The sequence below is a fragment of the Megascapheus bottae genome, chromosome 7 (genome assembly GCF_031878675.1).
Source record: "Megascapheus bottae isolate mThoBot1 chromosome 7, mThoBot2.hap1, whole genome shotgun sequence".
Lineage (NCBI taxonomy): Eukaryota > Metazoa > Chordata > Mammalia > Rodentia > Geomyidae > Megascapheus > Megascapheus bottae.
In genome coordinates this window covers 40,446,642-40,463,978 of record NC_143515.1, presented here as the reverse complement: position 1 = coordinate 40,463,978, position 17,337 = coordinate 40,446,642, and the positions used below count along the sequence as shown (strand labels likewise).

Sequence of the window (17,337 nt, the reverse complement as noted above, 5' to 3'; positions counted from 1 at the left end):
AAGATCGATTTCACATTTCTTAGTCACTAAGATTTGAGATATAAATAAAGCATTCTTAAAGCATTTAAAAAAATACATGCAATTACTAATGCAGTATTCTAAACATTAAGCATTAGTTCATCCATTTAAATAAAAATAAAATCTTATAGTATATTTAACTCATGAAAAATATCACACTGTAACCACAGTGCAAATAACATATAAATATATAAATATATAGTTATATATTTATATTTAGTCACATACTTGAGGGCAGCAAAGACTAGTATAGAAAATGCTGACATTGATCTATCAATCTTATTTTCTTAAAATGAATAAGATGTCAATAATTTATGTAAAATATGAATAATTAAGTGTTGTCAATGAAATTTAACTGTGGTACATTTTTAATATATTAAATGATACAAATATAATTAACTAAGAAAATTTATATTGACATTAGAATATTATTTTATCAAAACTGGACAGTAGAGAGATTTTAATTTTGTAAATTAGAATTAACAAATGTAATTTTTATTCATAGTTCATGTACATAAACAATAATATGCAATTATAATTTTGGAAAAAATAACATTTTTAATTTGTGCAGAAAGAACATTTTATAATACTAAATGTTCTAATTTTATAATAATTCTAAGAAATAGAAAGCAAACTTACATTCTGCCAACTTCTGCTTTTCTTCTAAGTGACCATGCTCTATTGATGACATTGTGGAAAGGGAAATTGGAAAAGAAGAAAAGAAGTGCAATTTATTTTTATTATAATAATTTTTATTTTAATACATACACATATACAGGGTTATATACATATTCTCAGAAGTAATAAATGTTACAGTAGGGACAAATGCCCCAATGTGGATGTTTTCATGCTTCAGAAATATTTCTTAAATTTGCAGTGAAAAGGCTTATGTAGCACAACAGGTGGGCCAATATCCTGAGCTTCCCATCTCATCAGATAGGAAAGGGAACTGCAATCGAGCCCAGAAGAGAAGCTGCTGCAGTCTGTCATCAGAGCCATAAAGTCAGCCTATTAACCACCACGCTAAGCACACAAGATGCTCACACAGCCTCACTTCAACAGAGCCCAGAACAGGAAGTAACTCTAGCTAGGGAGACCTTTTGGCCCATCATAAAACTTCTGGGATTAGCAGGATTAATCAGATAAAGAAAATTGATCATTCACTCAGAAATGCCTATTTCAGATATCAGGTGAGGATCCGGGAGGCCAGCATCAGTGGGACCCATGCATTAACAATGCCCTCTACTGGGACACCAATAAATAAATGTGAATAGACTGTCCCCTTATCAGCCTGATCAGCAGTAAAATGAAAATTTTCATGTTCTTCACAGCACTGTCTCAATATTGCTTTATTTTATATACATCAGATGACAGGAGATATCAATCTAGCATTTTTCTGAAGAACCGAAGTGACCTTCTTAGAATTCTAGAATTTATCTAAAGTCCACAAAAATAGAGTTTTTAATGGTCAATTTTCAATGGTCCGTTTAGGATATTTAATTTCTAAAACTAGTTGAATAGAATTGTACTAGTTGAATAGAATTACCTGATGTAATTTTCTTGTCATAATACTGGTAGATGCCGATGTCTCTATCTATAGAAAGGAAGAAACAACATTAAATTATGGTAAAAAGTTCTAGAGAATAAGAAGCCAAACCATACTATATTGGAGGGAAGGGCGGAGAGGGAAGCAAAAACAGTTCTCCTTATGTTACTAGAAATAAAATAGCTCAAAAGCATCTGGACATGGGTTCATCTATTCTAGGGGTATGCAGAAACTGGAAAGTTTATCAATCTAATGAGAAAAAGTTAGAATGGCATGAGGAAATACACAGAACTAGAATGGCATGAGGAAAAGATTAGTTTAAAAAAAAAAACCTAAAATCAAGGAAGACCAAGTTTTCTCTTTCACACTTCCTCTGATATTTTTCACAGGGCGCTACCAAAAGGAACTGCCACTAAGCAATGCCAAATGAAATCAGTGGATGGAAGAAAATGCCCTAGCTGTTGGATTCCGAGCTGTGGCTTGCTTTTTTTCTCCAATTTAGCTCGAGTCTAGTTTCCATCCTATAGCATTTGGGAGGAAATCTGCAGGAAAGAAAGGCAGAATTGCAGAGAGGTATGGATAAATTATTATCTGAAACTTGTTTAGATTCAAAAAGCTTCCATATCCATTCAAATTCAGTTGCTCTACTGGAATAGGTGAGAGGCAAAGCAAGGCTTCCCAGATGTTGGGACTGATTGGATCAAAGCATCTGTTCTCGCAGTTTAAACACAGGAGCACAGAATAATTTTGTTCATTTTCACTATATCTATGAATAATGAAATATTTCTTTCATTGAAGTAACATTTGTTTTTTTCCATGCAAAAATTAATTCTCAGTTACTAACATAAGGAGGATGCAACTGTTTCTTAAAAAGTGGTAGCAGTACAGGCTGCCCCCTAGTGACTGACTGCTCTAAACTTTGTGAAACTTGATGACAAAACCAGAGAGAGGGAAAATTACTACTATAACTAACTCTTCGCATATAGTTTTCTAGGAAATGTGTGGTGAAGATATCTTTTATTTATCATAACATCAATATGATTTTGAAGAGTGTGGTTATATACCAGAACTGAATGGGAGAAGTGGTAAATAGAGCTTCTTGAGAAATGATACTTTATTCCTTGGCCTGGGGAGTGATTTTATGGGTATGTTCACTTTTTAATAGTTTGTAACATACACTATAGACTTTCAGTGATATGTTGCACTTCATTTTTAATTGTTTAATAATCACAGGCTCTAGTATAAGAAAATATCCTCCATTAAAGTATGCATCCTATAATTATACAATTATTCCATACATCTGAACATTTGCTACAATCCTAAAATAAAAATATGAAGATCATATAGGACCCTGAATTCTGTGCACAAGTCCAACCTACTGTACCTGCCCAGATTGGGACTGAACTTAATCAGGACAGGAAAGGCATCCATGTAAGGAGACTTTTGTCTTATAAGAGACCCAAGAGCTGGGTAAGAAAGGCAACTATGTAGAGTCACTCTGGCATGTGTGCTAGGATCCTTAGGTACAAAGAGCATTTACATGGGGGCAATGGCTTGGTGTGGGTTAGAGCTAAAGGAGATGAGTAAAAAAAACACTACTAACAAACGAAAAATGTCCAACTTGGCATGTCAAAACCCACAAAGGATGAGAAGACCAAAGAGATTGGAGATTGATTACAAAGGATGATTTAAAGCTATGGGAAGCCCTGGTTTCCTACTGACTGATAAGAAAAGTACAAATACAAAAAAGGAAAAAAATGTTAATAAACCCTATGACAATAAATTGGAAATATCAATATGTAGTTCTGAACAAGACAAGACCACTTCTCTAAAAATGCAAACAAAAAAGACTAATGTGATAACTGGTAATATAATCATGTCAACATAACATCATTAATTTCCTGATTTTGATGGTTAGATAGTATCCCTTTGAAGGAAGGATTTGGAGATGATATCAGATCTGCAATGTACTCTTAAATTGTTGAAGAAAAAAGATACTCTGAAATGATAAAATTTTTGTAAGTTTGGAATTATTTCAAAATTTTAAAAATACTTAAAATGTCAAATCATTTAATGAGAACATAGTATAAGGGTTACTGCCTTAGTCTAGACGTCAGAACAGCTTCTATAAGTGAGCACTAGAGAAGCTATAAGATTTTACACAATTCACAGACAATTATTTCCCACAGAGAAGTGTAGAGTCCAGTGGAACTAAAGAGCTTTACTCTTCCACAAGGCCATTCTACACCAATGGGGGAATCTTCTCTCACAATTACTCTTAGTTTCAGAATACAGGAAGCAGGACTTGGTCAGATGGAAAGGAAATGAAGGAGTAAGCAGGAGAAAAGGAAGACTTGGGGGGCGGAGAGTTTGGCCTAGTGGTAGAGTGCTTGCCTAGCATGCATGAAGATCAGGGTTCAATTCCTCAGTACCACCTACATAGAAAAAAAGCTGGAAGTGATGCTGAGACTCAAGTGGTAGAGCTTTAGCCTTGAGAAAGCCCAAGGACAGTGATTAGGCCCTGAGCTCAAGCCCATGATTGGAAAAAAAAAAAGAAGGAAAACAGAAAAGGAAGACTGGGTGAAAGATGGAATGGATGAGATTTCTAGCCTGCTAAGCAGGCGCTCTGAATCTTGAGCTATGCTCCCAGGCCACTCATTGCTTGAGCAGATGTTCATATCCCTTTGTTGCTGCCCTCAGGCTACACTACTACATTCTGTAATAACTGCTCATCAAGTTGCTGTAGTTTTCTAGACTTTTTTGTTGGTATAATTCTCCTCTGTAGGCAACTGATATTCAGACCTTCCAGTTCTGCTAATTCCTTTTTCTTTTACATCTACCAAAAATCATTAGATTACAGTTGACCCTTTCCTACTCTCTTAAGTCTATATTGGTTTATGCCTTCTTTATATTAATTTAATTACTCTAATTTTATAAGAATTTGGGGGAAGAAACCAATGTGTGTTAAATCCTTATGTAGCTGAAAATTATCTTTAATATTTAAAGGAAGATAACCAGTTTAAATATGACATTGATCTGTAGCAATATACAAGATTGTATGTAGATACAATACAAGGCAAACCATTTTCTTAGTAATGATGTGAAATAGATGTACAGTCGACCCTTGGTATCTGTAGAAATACGGTTCTAAGAAGACTTTCCTTGAGGGAAAAAAAAAAACAGTGAATGTTCAGTAGTTTCGTGCTGTATTGCAGTTACTTGATTTATTTTTTCCATAACACTGCCCAGCTTCCACTAAATACATGTTACCTTTCAACAAATCTAAATTTTCACATAATCACTTAAACACATTAACTTTTGCCTTGTTTGGGGAAAGGATGTCATTTGCTTTGGGGGACAAATTTTCACAAAATTAAGGATAACAGACTGAGGGTTTCTCTGCACCAAATGAACAGACTGAGGGTTTCTCTGCACCAAATTCCCCATGTCTGTGGGAATTTAAAGTATTTTTTTGGGGGGGGGATTGTAATATCTTTTTTTTTCATTACTTTTCGTTTTCTTCTTAACTGCACTTGATCAAAGCCACATGCAATAAATCCTTAAATAAAGTGGAATTACTAGCCAGATGCTGGTGGCTCACATCTGTAGCTACTCAGAAGGCTGAGATCTGAGGATCACAGTTAAAAGCCAGCCAGGGCACTAAAGTCCATGAGACTCATCTCCAGTTAACCACTAGAAACTAGAAGTGGCACTGTGGGTCAAGGGGTAGGGTAGTAACCTTGAGCTGAAGAGCTCAGGGACAAAGCCCAGGCCTAGAGTTGAAGTCCTACACTGGCTAAGTAAGTAAGTAAGTAAATAAATAAATAAATAGATAAATAAAGTGGTATTACTATAAATAGAAACATTCCAAATATAAGTTGCTTTGGGTAATTAAACAAGAAAAGATTGCTAAGAGTGTTTCTTAATAAAATATATTTTATCCTGTGCCATCAATATTGTTAAAACACATTTATATTACACCTCTGCAAAATGTGAAATTCAAAGAATACAAAAATAACTATATATTACCTATTGAAATTTTTACTTTAACATCAAGTAGAAATGTCTGTGAATTCTTATAAATATTTAAATTAGAAAGCAGTAATGAGCAATCCAAAGGAAAGAAATTAAACATGTGTAGTCTTCACAGGACAAAAATATTAAGCCAATAAATTAATTTTCAAAACAGAAAAACTCGCCAGATGCCAGTGGCTCATATCTACAATCCTAGATAGTGAGGAGGCTGAAATCTGAGGATCATGGTTCAAAGCCAGCCAGAACAGAAAGCATAGTGTTAGACTTTTATCTCCACTTAACCAGTAAAAAGCTGGAAATGGAGCAGGGTTCAACTCTGCTAACAAGCTCAAAGACAGCATTCAGGCCCTGAATTAAAACCCCAAGATTGGAAGAAAAGAGAAAAGAACCAAAAGAACAGAAAAGAAAAGAAAGAAGGGAAAAAGAAAAAAATAATTCAATCTGTAAAGTTAAGTTAATGAAAGCAATCAAAATGATTTTTTTTTTTTTTTGTGGGTCATGGGGCTTGAACTCAGCCTGGACGCTGTCTCTGAGCTGTTCAGCTCAGAGCCATGCCCCACTTCCCATTTTCCAGAGGTTAACTGGAGATAAGAGTCTCAGGTCCTTTTGTGCACAGGCTGGCTTTGAACCTTGATCCTCAGATCTCAGCCTTCTGAGTAGCTAGGATTACAGGCGTGAGACTGTAATGTTAAGATTTTATTTTATTTTATTATTGCTTATACGGAGGCAGCTCTAGAGATACTCATGAAATGTGAAGTGAGGCTATCAGAAAGCCTGGTGCACCACGTATTAATGAAAACATGGATAAAATTTATCTAAATCAGTATTTTCAGATCCCTGAGTACTAAAGGTTTTCAACAGTTACAGTATTATTAATAATAATAACAGTGTAGAATCTTCATAGAAGCTAGAAAGCAAGTACTTATTTAAAATTTTTATTAACATAAAGTAATTGCACAAGGCGTTTCATGGTGCTATAATAACATGCATATAATGTACTATGATCAGCTTCACCCATATCTGTTGCTCTTTCTGAATCTCTATTAAACAGTTCTCTTTTGATGGGTTTTACTGTATTAGTTTCATACATATATAGAATATCCTCCTTTTTTTTTTTTTTTTTTGCCCAGTCCCGGGGCTTGAACTCAGGGCCTGAGCACTATCCTTGGGCTTTCTCAAGGCTATAGCTCTACTCCTTTGAGTCACAGCACCACTTCTGGCCTTTTTTCCTGTGTATGTAGTACCAAGGAATCAAACCCAGGGCTTCATGAATGCTAGGCAAGCATTCTCCCACTGGGCCATGCTCCCGGTCCTAGAATGTCTTTCTATAGTACTCATTCTCTATCATTCTTCTTTCTTCCTCCTGTAACCAATTGGTTCTCTTCCTCAGTATCTCTTTCACAATACTGACATATTATTATTTTTAGATCTAGAATCTGAATATGCAATAACATTTAATATTTGTTCTGGGCCGAACTTGCCTCACCATCACAGTCTCCAGTTCTATCCATAAAAAGGCATTCTTTTCTATTAACCAATTTTTCACTAAGGATTAAAGAAAAGGAATGCAACTATATCTGGGGAATGAAAGCTAAACTATGTACATATTTATAATGGTGCAAAATATTTGAAAAAAAAATGGTGTTCATTTACCTCCAATATGTAAGGTAGTCTTCAAAGACCACAGGTGCATTTCGGTCAAAAAGAAAGACATCTGATGACAGAAGGAATCTCTGTCCTACATAAAGATAATTAAAGAAGTATCAGTTAATTATCCTTTATTGCCAATAAAACCAATATCCCTTAGTATTCCTTTTATTTATTTTTTTTCCCAGTTCTGAACTCGAGGTCAGGCTTGAGCACTGTCCTTGGGCTTTCTCAAGGCTAGAGCTCTACCAGTTGAGCCACAACACCTCTTCTGGCTTTTTCTATGTATGTGGTACCGAGAAATTAAACCCAAGTCTTTGTGCATTCTAGTCAAGCACTTCACCTCTAGGCCAAACTCCAAGCCCCATCCCTTAGCATTTTTAAGGGAATCAATTGCTACTATTGAGATTAGAGATATGGATCATTAGAATAAACACAGTTAGATTTATCTGGTTAACATACAAAATAAACTACAGAAAAAGGAAAAGCACACTTCCTTCCCTAAATTTTGTCATCACATTGAGAAATGTGGTAGGAAGAACATATATATTTGGGTTTTCAATAGCATATGTTTAGTTAAGGCTCTAGATCATATTTAGAATTATTCAGTATTTAAGTATTTTTTGTTAGAATTTTAAGGGAAGAAAAGTTAAGTAGCAGCCGGGCCCAGTGGCTCACACCTGTAATCCTAGCTACTCAGGAGGCTGAGATATGAGGATCATGGTTCATAGCCAGCCCAGGCACAAAATGTCCATGAGACTCTTATCTCCAATTAACCACCAGAAAACCGGAAGTGGTGCTATGGCTCAAGTGGTAGAGGGTAGCCTTGTGATGAAGAGCTCAGGAACAATGCCCAGGCTCAGAATTCAAGCCCCACAACTGGCCACGAAAAAAAGAAGGTAGTTATTAAGTATAAGCACGTTTTAATATATAAGACAAATACTTAAGATTTTTCCACAAACAGATTAAATAAGGTGGAATTTTCAGGGTCAACAGCATACAGTTACTATTATATAAAGTACAATTACATTAATATTCAGATTAAGTTTGTTAATATACATGTCATGATTGATACAGTTTACATACACTTTTAAAAATCAGACAGTAAAAATTCATCAAAAGAAACAAATAGGGGCCGGGAGTTTGGCCTGGTGGTAGAGTGCTTGCCTAGCATGCACGAAGACCTAGGTTCGATTCCTTAGTACCACATACATAGAAAAAAGCCAGAAGTGGTGCTGAGGCTCAGGTGGTAGAGCTCTAGCCTTGAGAAAGTCCAAGGACAGGGCTCAGGCCCTGAGCTCAAGCCCAGGACTGGCAAAAAAAAAAAAGAAAAGAAAAGAAAGAAAGAAAAAACAAACAAACAAATATCAGAATAAAAAGACAACCCACAGAGTAAGAGAAAATATTTACCAGTTATTCAACAAGGAATATCCAGAATATATAAAAGGATCAAAAATCTAAATAACAAAAGAATAGGCCAATGAATAATAAATAAAAGTGGCTGTTAGGTATATAAAGAAGTAAATGTTCAATGCCCTTAGGCATAAAGAAAATCAAACCAAAACTACATTAAGAATCCGTCTTTCCCCTGTCAGAATAGCCATTAACAAGAAAACAAATAGCAAGAAATGATAGGCTGCAGGGGAAACGAATCCTGTATGTTATTACCTGGAATGTAAGCTAAGGCAACCATTATGGAAATGTAAAAGTTTTCAAAAAACTGAAAATGACCAGGTGCCAGTGGCTCACTTTGTAATCCTAACCTCTCAAGAGACTGAGATCTGAGGATCATGGATTAAAGCCAGCTCAGGCAGGAAAGTCCATGGGACACTTATTTCCAATAAACACAGAAGAGCCCAGAAGCGGCACTGTGGCTCAAATGGTAGAGCCCTAGCCTTGAAACAAAGAAGTTCAGGGACAGTGCCCAGACCCAGAGTTCAAGCCCTAAGACAGGAAAGAAGAAAAAAAAAAAACCAGAAACCTAAAAACAGATCTACCTCATGATCCCATCATACCACTGCTATGAATTTATCCAAAGTAGTTTAAATCTATACAGAAATATATTTTCATATCCATATTTGTTGCAGATTCCTTCACAACAGCCAAACTGTGAAGTCAACCAAGATGTTCAACAACCAATAAATAGGTAAAGAAAATATGGTATATATATATCATAGATTATTAGTCAGCTATAAAGAAAAATGAAATTGTCATAATTAGGACAATGAATGGAACTACAGTATGTACTGCAAGGTAACGCAAGTTCAAAAAGCCAGTATTGCATCTTTTCGCTCATATGTAAAATAGAGACCTGAAAGAATATACATGTCCATAAACATATATACAGATATATATGTACATAGTACATGATTTTAACTGGGAAGTTGAGAAGGAAAAGGGATGGGAAATAGAATGACAGAGAGTAAAAAACATCAAGTACGGTAAGAGGATTCCATAAGGAATCCACTGAAAGCTGGTAGATAACAGGTGGAGTTAGAAGGATGAGGAAACAGAGTAATAGGACAATTATACTGACTTAAAATATTATGCATGTGTGAAATGTCACGATGCATCCCCTTTGTACTGTTAATATAAACTAAAAACATGAATGACTCTTTTGGGGGATAGATATGAGAAGGACGGGAGAAGGCAAGTGGAATATAACTGATTCACTTCAAATGCATATATGAAAACAGAACAATGAAACCAGTTAATATACTTCTGGAATGTGGGGGAAGAAGAACAAGATGGTAGTGAGACTGACTAGGTTACACCGTATATTTTTGTGGAGGTGCTACAATGAACACCTCCTTATATAACTAAGTAGGCTAACTTTATGAAGATGGTTCTTTCCATTTCCATAGCAAGTGTTAGTTATAAAAATGCAAAGAAATAATTAACACTTTAAAAAATCAAATAGAATCTCATTAATTTGGACTGATTAGGGGATGGCCAGACTGAGTCAGAAAAACATGAGCATTTTACAAATACTGAAAAGAAATTTATGTAGTTTCCAAAGGTATGCTTGCAAATTTGTGCCAGTATATTAGTGTTGCATGTTAGAAATATATACAGTAATTTAAATTACAGACATTATAAAATCATAAAACAAATGTTCTTTCTTATAAACTTCTAGAAAGCAAACAAAGTTTGTTAAGTATCTTAGGATATCTTTTAATGGCACAAAAGTCTTTAGTTTCCTTAACATCAGGAGTGACTAAAAATATTTCTTATACTATTTATATGGGTGATAATCCAAAAGAATTTTAGCTACAGTACAAACTTCTTTGGCTCTTCTTCACTTCTACAGTACCTCAGAGTACACAATTATCAAGAAACAGATGTTCAACTAAGGAGACACAATGTAGTATGAATTAAAATGGCAGAGTAAAAAATATGTCACCATAAAAGCAAGGCCAAATCTTGCCTGAATAGTGGGCCTTGGAGAAAAGCCAAGAAAGAAGCTATGAAATGTGAGTCCTCACGGAACCAGGTCATTTAAGACCTAGCTTAGAAAAACAAATCCTCAAAGAAACAACCATCCCATTAAAAGGTGGGCTAAATAACTTAAAGAGAGACCTCTCTGAAGAGGAAATAAAAATGGCTTATAGACACATGAAGAAATGCTCCACATCTCTAGCCATAAAAGAAATGCAACAACTTTGAGATTCCACCTCACTCCAGTTAGAATGGCCATGATCAAGAGTTCAATCTTTAGGATTGACTTAAAAAAAAAAAAAAAAAGAACTAGGATGATGACGATGATAAGACTAGTAACATTTGTTCTAAATGATTTATGTTTTAACTCATTCAATCCACACTCATAGGTACTCTTTGAAATACCGCCATGGTTACTTCTATAATGAAAAAACTGAGGATAGAAAGGTGGCATATGGAGGTTTTCAATCTACATAGACTAGCTCCAGAGGTTGGACCAGCAACTATAGTGTTTTGCAGTACTAGAGTGTACAAAGGGGTTCTCTAGTGGCACAGAGTACACAGTACACAGGTAATTTAAATAAAACGATGACATGTCCCACAGATAAAAATAAATCCAAGTGCATGGTAAAAATAATAGACAAAAGTTGAAAAGAACAAAAAGAAAGCAGGCTATGATAATAGTAGTATGTTTGTGGTTGATCTCCATTTACTCTCTTCCTACTTGCTTTGAAAATAGATAAAACAAAAAGACCCTTCAATTTCTAGCTTGTAACCAGATGATGATTACCACTGCATATAAATAAATGGATGGTTTATAATAGAAAAACATTTGTATATTGAAGTGTTTATGCATGAGAAGGTATTTGTATTAAGACAAAAAATCAATTTAACATATTGTGAATAAAGAAGAAATGACATGATATAACAGGTCTTTTCTCTGATACTGAGCTTAAAAAGTCATTAAGTTTTAGGTTATAATAGATTAAAAACCATATTCCTCAATTTAGAGTTTATTCAGATATCAATGTTAATTTGTGGCAATGTAGACAATAAGGCTGAACTTTAGCTGCATGTGTTTACTTTTGTGTTTACTTAAAAAGACTCACATAAATTAAACTTAAAAAAATTTTTGGTTGGTCCTGCCCTTAATTGGAGATAAGAGTGTCACAGACTTTTAATACCTGGGCTGGCTTTAAACTATGATCCTTAGCTCTCAGCCTCCTGAGTAGCAAGGATTACAGGCGTGAGCCACTGGTGCCTGGCTAAATAACAAAAAATTTTAAATTATACCAGTTAATAAATTCTACCAGTTAGTTCAAATGAATTTCATAATCACAAATTTCAAAGCTTTCTTTGATAACAGAAATGATAACAGAGTGTAGATTTTTTTTTTTGGTGGGTTATGGGGCTTGAACTCTGGGCCTAGGCGCTGTCCTTGAGCTTTTCAGCTCAAAGCTACCACCCTACCCCTGGGTCGGGGCATTGTCCCTGAGCTCCTCAGCTCATGGCTACCTCCCTACCCTTGCAGCCACAGTCTTACTTTCCCTTTTCTAGTGATTCTGGTTAACTGGCGATGAGTCTCAAGGTCTTTAGTACCTGAGCTGGCTCTGACCTTCGATCCTCAGATCTCAGCCTCCTGAATAGCTAAGATTAAAGGTGTGAGCCACCGCCCCAGGCTTAGAGTGTGAATATTTCTTCTTCTTCTTCTTCTTCTTCTTCTTCTTCTTCTTCTTCTTCTTCTTCTTCTTCTTCTTCTTCTTCTTCTGGGGGGGATTAAATTTGGCTATATCTCAGAGTTCATTTAATTTGAAAAATTGATAGAGCCACTGTCCATACCCTTAGTAAGCTTCAAAGTCCTCAATAACTCAGCAATTATAGTGTTTAAGGAAGAACAGGCAAAATGAACTCCACTGAAAGTTTCAAATATCAAGAGTAGACTTATTCATCCTCTGAGCCGGGAAACTGAGAACAGAGCCTTGAGTATGTAACCTGGACTTATCTTCTAGCTTGGCAACCCAAGATTCCTACAGAGCTTTAAGAATATTGAGAAAAATGTACAAGTTATTTCTCCAAATGCTCTGATACACAAAATATATTGCTCTGGTTTCTGACTTAAAGGCATAGAAGGTCCTGGAGATGGTTAGTAAGGGTCATGCCTATAATCCTAGAAGCTGAGATCTGAGGATCATGGTTAAAAAGCCAGCCTGGGACAGGCATGGTGGCTCATGCCTGTAATCCTAGCTACTCGGTAGGCTGAGATCTAGGATCAAGGTTCAAAGTCAGCCTGGGCACAAAAGAACCTGAGACTCTTATCTCCAATTAACCTCTAGAAAACTCAAAGTGGGGCTAGCTCAAGGGTAGGGTGGTAGCCTTGAGCTGAAGTGCTCAGGGACAACACCCAGGCCAAGGTCAAGCCCCATGATGACCCACCAAAAAAAAAAAAAAGCCAGCCTGGTCTTTTGTACACATGAGATTTTTATCTCCAATTTACCATCAGAAGCTGGGAGCAGAGCTGTGGCTCAAATGGTAAAGCACTAGTCTTGAGTAAATAAAAGCTCAGGGGGCAGTGCCCAGGCCTTGAGTTCAAACCAGAAGATCAGCACAAACGTAAGAAAAAAAAATAGGATGAAATAACAGACACTTTCCTCCATTATAAGGACCTTTCTTATGGCCCAACAAAAAATATACTATAGGTGAGTGGAGAAAAGATAGCAGAAGGCAGTAAGTACTAAGCAGAAAGTAAGGAGGACAGTAGCCCACTAAATTAACATATCTAGGAAGAATGTTAACATCCAGACAGAATAGGATCAGTACCCAGCAAAAATAGCTACAATGGCCAAAATGTAATTCAAGTTACCTGAAGAAAAAGAAGTTCAGAAATAACCAGTTCAGGAGAAGATCTAGTATGCAGTGGATAGAGAGATGAGAAGAAAATAGCCAATGCCCACTAAGAAATGTCTGAACTTGTTCATGGGCATATCCCAACTCTGATGGACTCCCTAAAGCAAGTCTAATTAAAAAGAAGGCTTTGCAAGGAACCATACATTAACACACAGGGGCAAAAGATACCCAAATGTGGGTTATTCATCTTTATTCTTGAACTTCAAGTATCTGTCAGGAAGACTATGCAAAATTAAAAAGAATTCAAGGAGTCAACAAATTTGTAAAAGTCTACAGTAATCACCAGAGGATGAAATCAATATCCATTCTTAGTCCTCACTATGGCCATCTTTAAACACTACATTTTTCAAACACATTTTAAAATATCTGCATCTTGACTCAAGAATGCCACCAGTTTACAGGAATGTTGGTAATTTCCTGGTTTGAAATATCTGCCTGGAGGAAGTAGTCAAGACTGAGCCTGTATTATTTAAATATTGTATTAGGCACAGAGTTGTTTTGAAGTAGGGAAGGAAAGAATTTCAAAAGAATGCTGAATTCTGCATTTTAGGAAGGCCTGGTAAGCAAGACTGAAAAGGTGGTGAAATTGGGAATACTTACACCAAAGGAAGCTAAGATGTTACCTCACTTTGTTATTATAATTTAGGATAAATCCTAATAAAAATGGCATGAATATGTGAATAAATTCATCTATGATATATTCTAAAAATATTTTATTTTTTATACCTTTCTGTTTAATTATACAAGGGAGCTGAGGTCAATTTCAGATGTCACAGAAAGCTATCTGAATCCAAACTTATACTATCCTTGAAGGAATGAACAGCATGGCTTAAAATGAGCTTGAACAAAGTTTAGATGACTATTCTCTTGTATAGGGGGGACCTGTGAAAGCTCAAGTTTTGAAGAGAGAGAACTTCAAAAGCCTTTTTCTTACTCTCTTTTTCCATCCTGGAAAAGTCTGTCATCTAAAGACTTCCCTTCAGTTTGATTTGCATTAGAATTAATCCTCCTTTCTTTCAGAATAAAATGTTTCCATATAGACTATATTTTGAGAACAAAACTAACAAAATAGAAGTAGCTTCACTATGTACAATTGATAATCTTCTTTTGAAAAATATAAAATTCCTTTGAAAAATATAAATAAAAATAATCACTTGGCAATTAATAAATTGTAAAATACTTGTCTCCTGCCAGAGTAATTAGGTATGCAGTTGTCTGGTTTCTGAAGTCAGCTATTTTGACTACTACTGAGAGGACAGGAAGCTTGAGGGCAAATAAAACTCTAATGTAAAACATGATAGCAAAGAAAGAATTAAGCAAAAGAAAACACTGCTACAGTTATAACAAAGATAAATGATACCATGGCACCAATAAGACATTTTAAATGAATGTATAATAGCAAAACACTGAAAGAAAGCCCAAGGGAAACTATTTGCACATAAGCTCAGAATACATATGCATTTTATGGATTTTGAGAAATATGTTCAGTAACTGAAAATACACAAAAATAAAAACAACTACCATGAAACTTAAAAAAATTACTGGCTAATTTTATGATATGCTATAATCTTCATCACATTATTTTCCAAGTACATAAAATTTGGTATAAAACCCTCAGTCACTTCTGAATGTTAGCAATACAGTATATTAACAATGATTAAATAAATGAGTCTATTTAATCAAAGGCATTACCTGAAATATTTTTAAATACTTATAAATACTTAACAGTAAACCAAACTATTAAGTAATAAGTTCACCCAAAAGGTTTGAGAAATCTCAAAATAACCAGACCTCTAACTTGGACTAATCTATTATACCAAAAAGACTAGAATATGAAGAACAATGGTTGTTTCTGACCATGGAGCCTTATAAAAACTAAATATAATTTAATTAATAACTCAGCATTCTATGTGTCATTTTTACTGTCTCAAAAAACGATTTATAAAATAGCATCTCTAGTATCAAATAGCTTATAATCCAGTACAGCAGATAAAGTAACCACCAAAACAATACGAAATACATGATCAGTGGTAGTTTAGAAACATAAACAAAAGTCTACAGGTGTTTAGTAAATATTCTAGCTTGATAAAGATCTATGGTATGGCTCAGTGACATAGTGCCTGCCTACCAAGTATGAGATCCTGAGTTCAAGTCCCTGTACTATTAAAAAAAATAAAATAAAATAAACAAGAGAGAGGGGACTGGAGAGGATCCTACATAAGGTAAAAGCAATGATGGCTCACTACTTATTCAGAATGCTGAAATCTGAGGATCATGACAAACAAAGTCTGTTAGACTCTTATTTCCAATTAACCACCTAATAACTAAAAGTGGGCTGTGGCTCAAGTTGTAGAGTGTTAGATGAGCAAAAGAGCTCAAGGACAGTGCCCAGGCTATGAGTTTAAGTTCAAAGACCAGCAAATTAAAAAAAAAAAGTTTTAAATAATAAAGAAAGAAATGCATTTGGAAGCTATAAGATTTTGGGAGACTGATTTTTTTGAAGAAAGAATATAACATATACACACAAAAAATAGAAAAATACAAAAGGTGGGCCTGGAGTTTGGCCTAGAGGTAGAGTGCTTGCCTAGCATGCACGAAGACCCAGGTGCAATTCCTTGGTATTACGTACATAGAAAAAAATCCAGAAGTAGGGTTGTGGCCCAAGTGGTAGAGTACTAACCTTAAGAAAACCCAAGGACAGTGCTCAAGCCCTGAGTTCAAGCCAAGAACTGGCAAAAACAAAAGAAAAAATACAAAAGGCTTATTTGAGAAATCAAGGATATCTTTTAATGCTAAACAGAACTTATATTTTCTAAATAGCTAATAATAATGAAAAGTTTTTGATCAGGGAAAGTATTTTAGTAGTAACTAACCAAAAATCAAGATCATTAGAAGATTAAGTGGGTAAACTTCCTGTTGGAAGAATAAAGGAAGTTGTAATATAAACAATGTATTCAAAAGGCAATCAATAAAAACGTTCAGTAATAAGGAGTTGATTTGAATTGGTGGCACTTGAGATGTAAAGAAAGAGGAGACAGTGATCTTTTACAAAAGAAACAAAATGGCATATGGACAGTGATAAACTGTGAAAGTGAGAGATAAGATGGAGTTGCCATCAAAGGATGAGATTCTGATTACTGTACAAATCATGAAGCCCTAACTTGAACATGGATCTACCATCCCCTGCCTTATAAAAGGAATACCAGAACATTCCATCTGTTCACAGCATTTGATCAACTACTTAACCCATATACCTCCATTTTCCTAGCCACTGAATTACTATCTGGTCTCTTATTCTTCTGTCTTGCCCTCCAGTTAGAAACCCTAGTTCCTATTCCTTTTTGAATTAAGCTTGTTCTCCCTAGCAAAATGCTCTTCCTGGAGTATTTGCTTCCCAAGAAACTTACCTAAACTCGTTCCCACCTTGTTTATATGAGCTTCCAGAGCAAGATTGAAATATACATAGATACCGGTTATTTTAGAAGAGTGGTTTTGCTAATATTTATAAATGAAATTATAGGCACCGTGAGAGTTTAAGGAACAAAGACGTCACTTCTCTCTATACGTCTGGCTTCTGGCTAGAAATACAGAAAAGAACTCCAAACTATTAAAAAAAAAACAACAACAACCACTTATATTTTCTAAATTAAGAAGAAAGTTAGGCCAGGCGCCAGTGGCTCACATCTGTGATCCTAACTACTCAGGAGGCTGAGATCTGAGGATCACAGATCAAATCTAGCTTGGGCACC

At 35.3% G+C, this 17,337-nt stretch overlaps 1 protein-coding gene across 3 annotated transcripts in view; it reads right to left on the bottom strand.

Annotated features, from left to right (window-relative positions):
- Positions 1 to 17,337, bottom strand: part of Wdpcp (WD repeat containing planar cell polarity effector) — a 246,792-nt gene that overhangs the window by 188,181 nt on the left and 41,274 nt on the right. For all 3 annotated transcript variants that reach the window (XM_090336831.1, XM_090336830.1, XM_090336832.1), the window contains exons 2-4: positions 7,253 to 7,337; positions 1,565 to 1,612; positions 658 to 696 (exon numbers count right to left, since the gene is read on the bottom strand). In XM_090336831.1, the coding sequence (XP_090192957.1) occupies positions 658 to 696; positions 1,565 to 1,612; positions 7,253 to 7,313 (148 nt within the window). In that variant the 5' untranslated portion in view covers positions 7,314 to 7,337. The remainder of the gene's footprint in view (positions 1 to 657; positions 697 to 1,564; positions 1,613 to 7,252; positions 7,338 to 17,337) is intronic.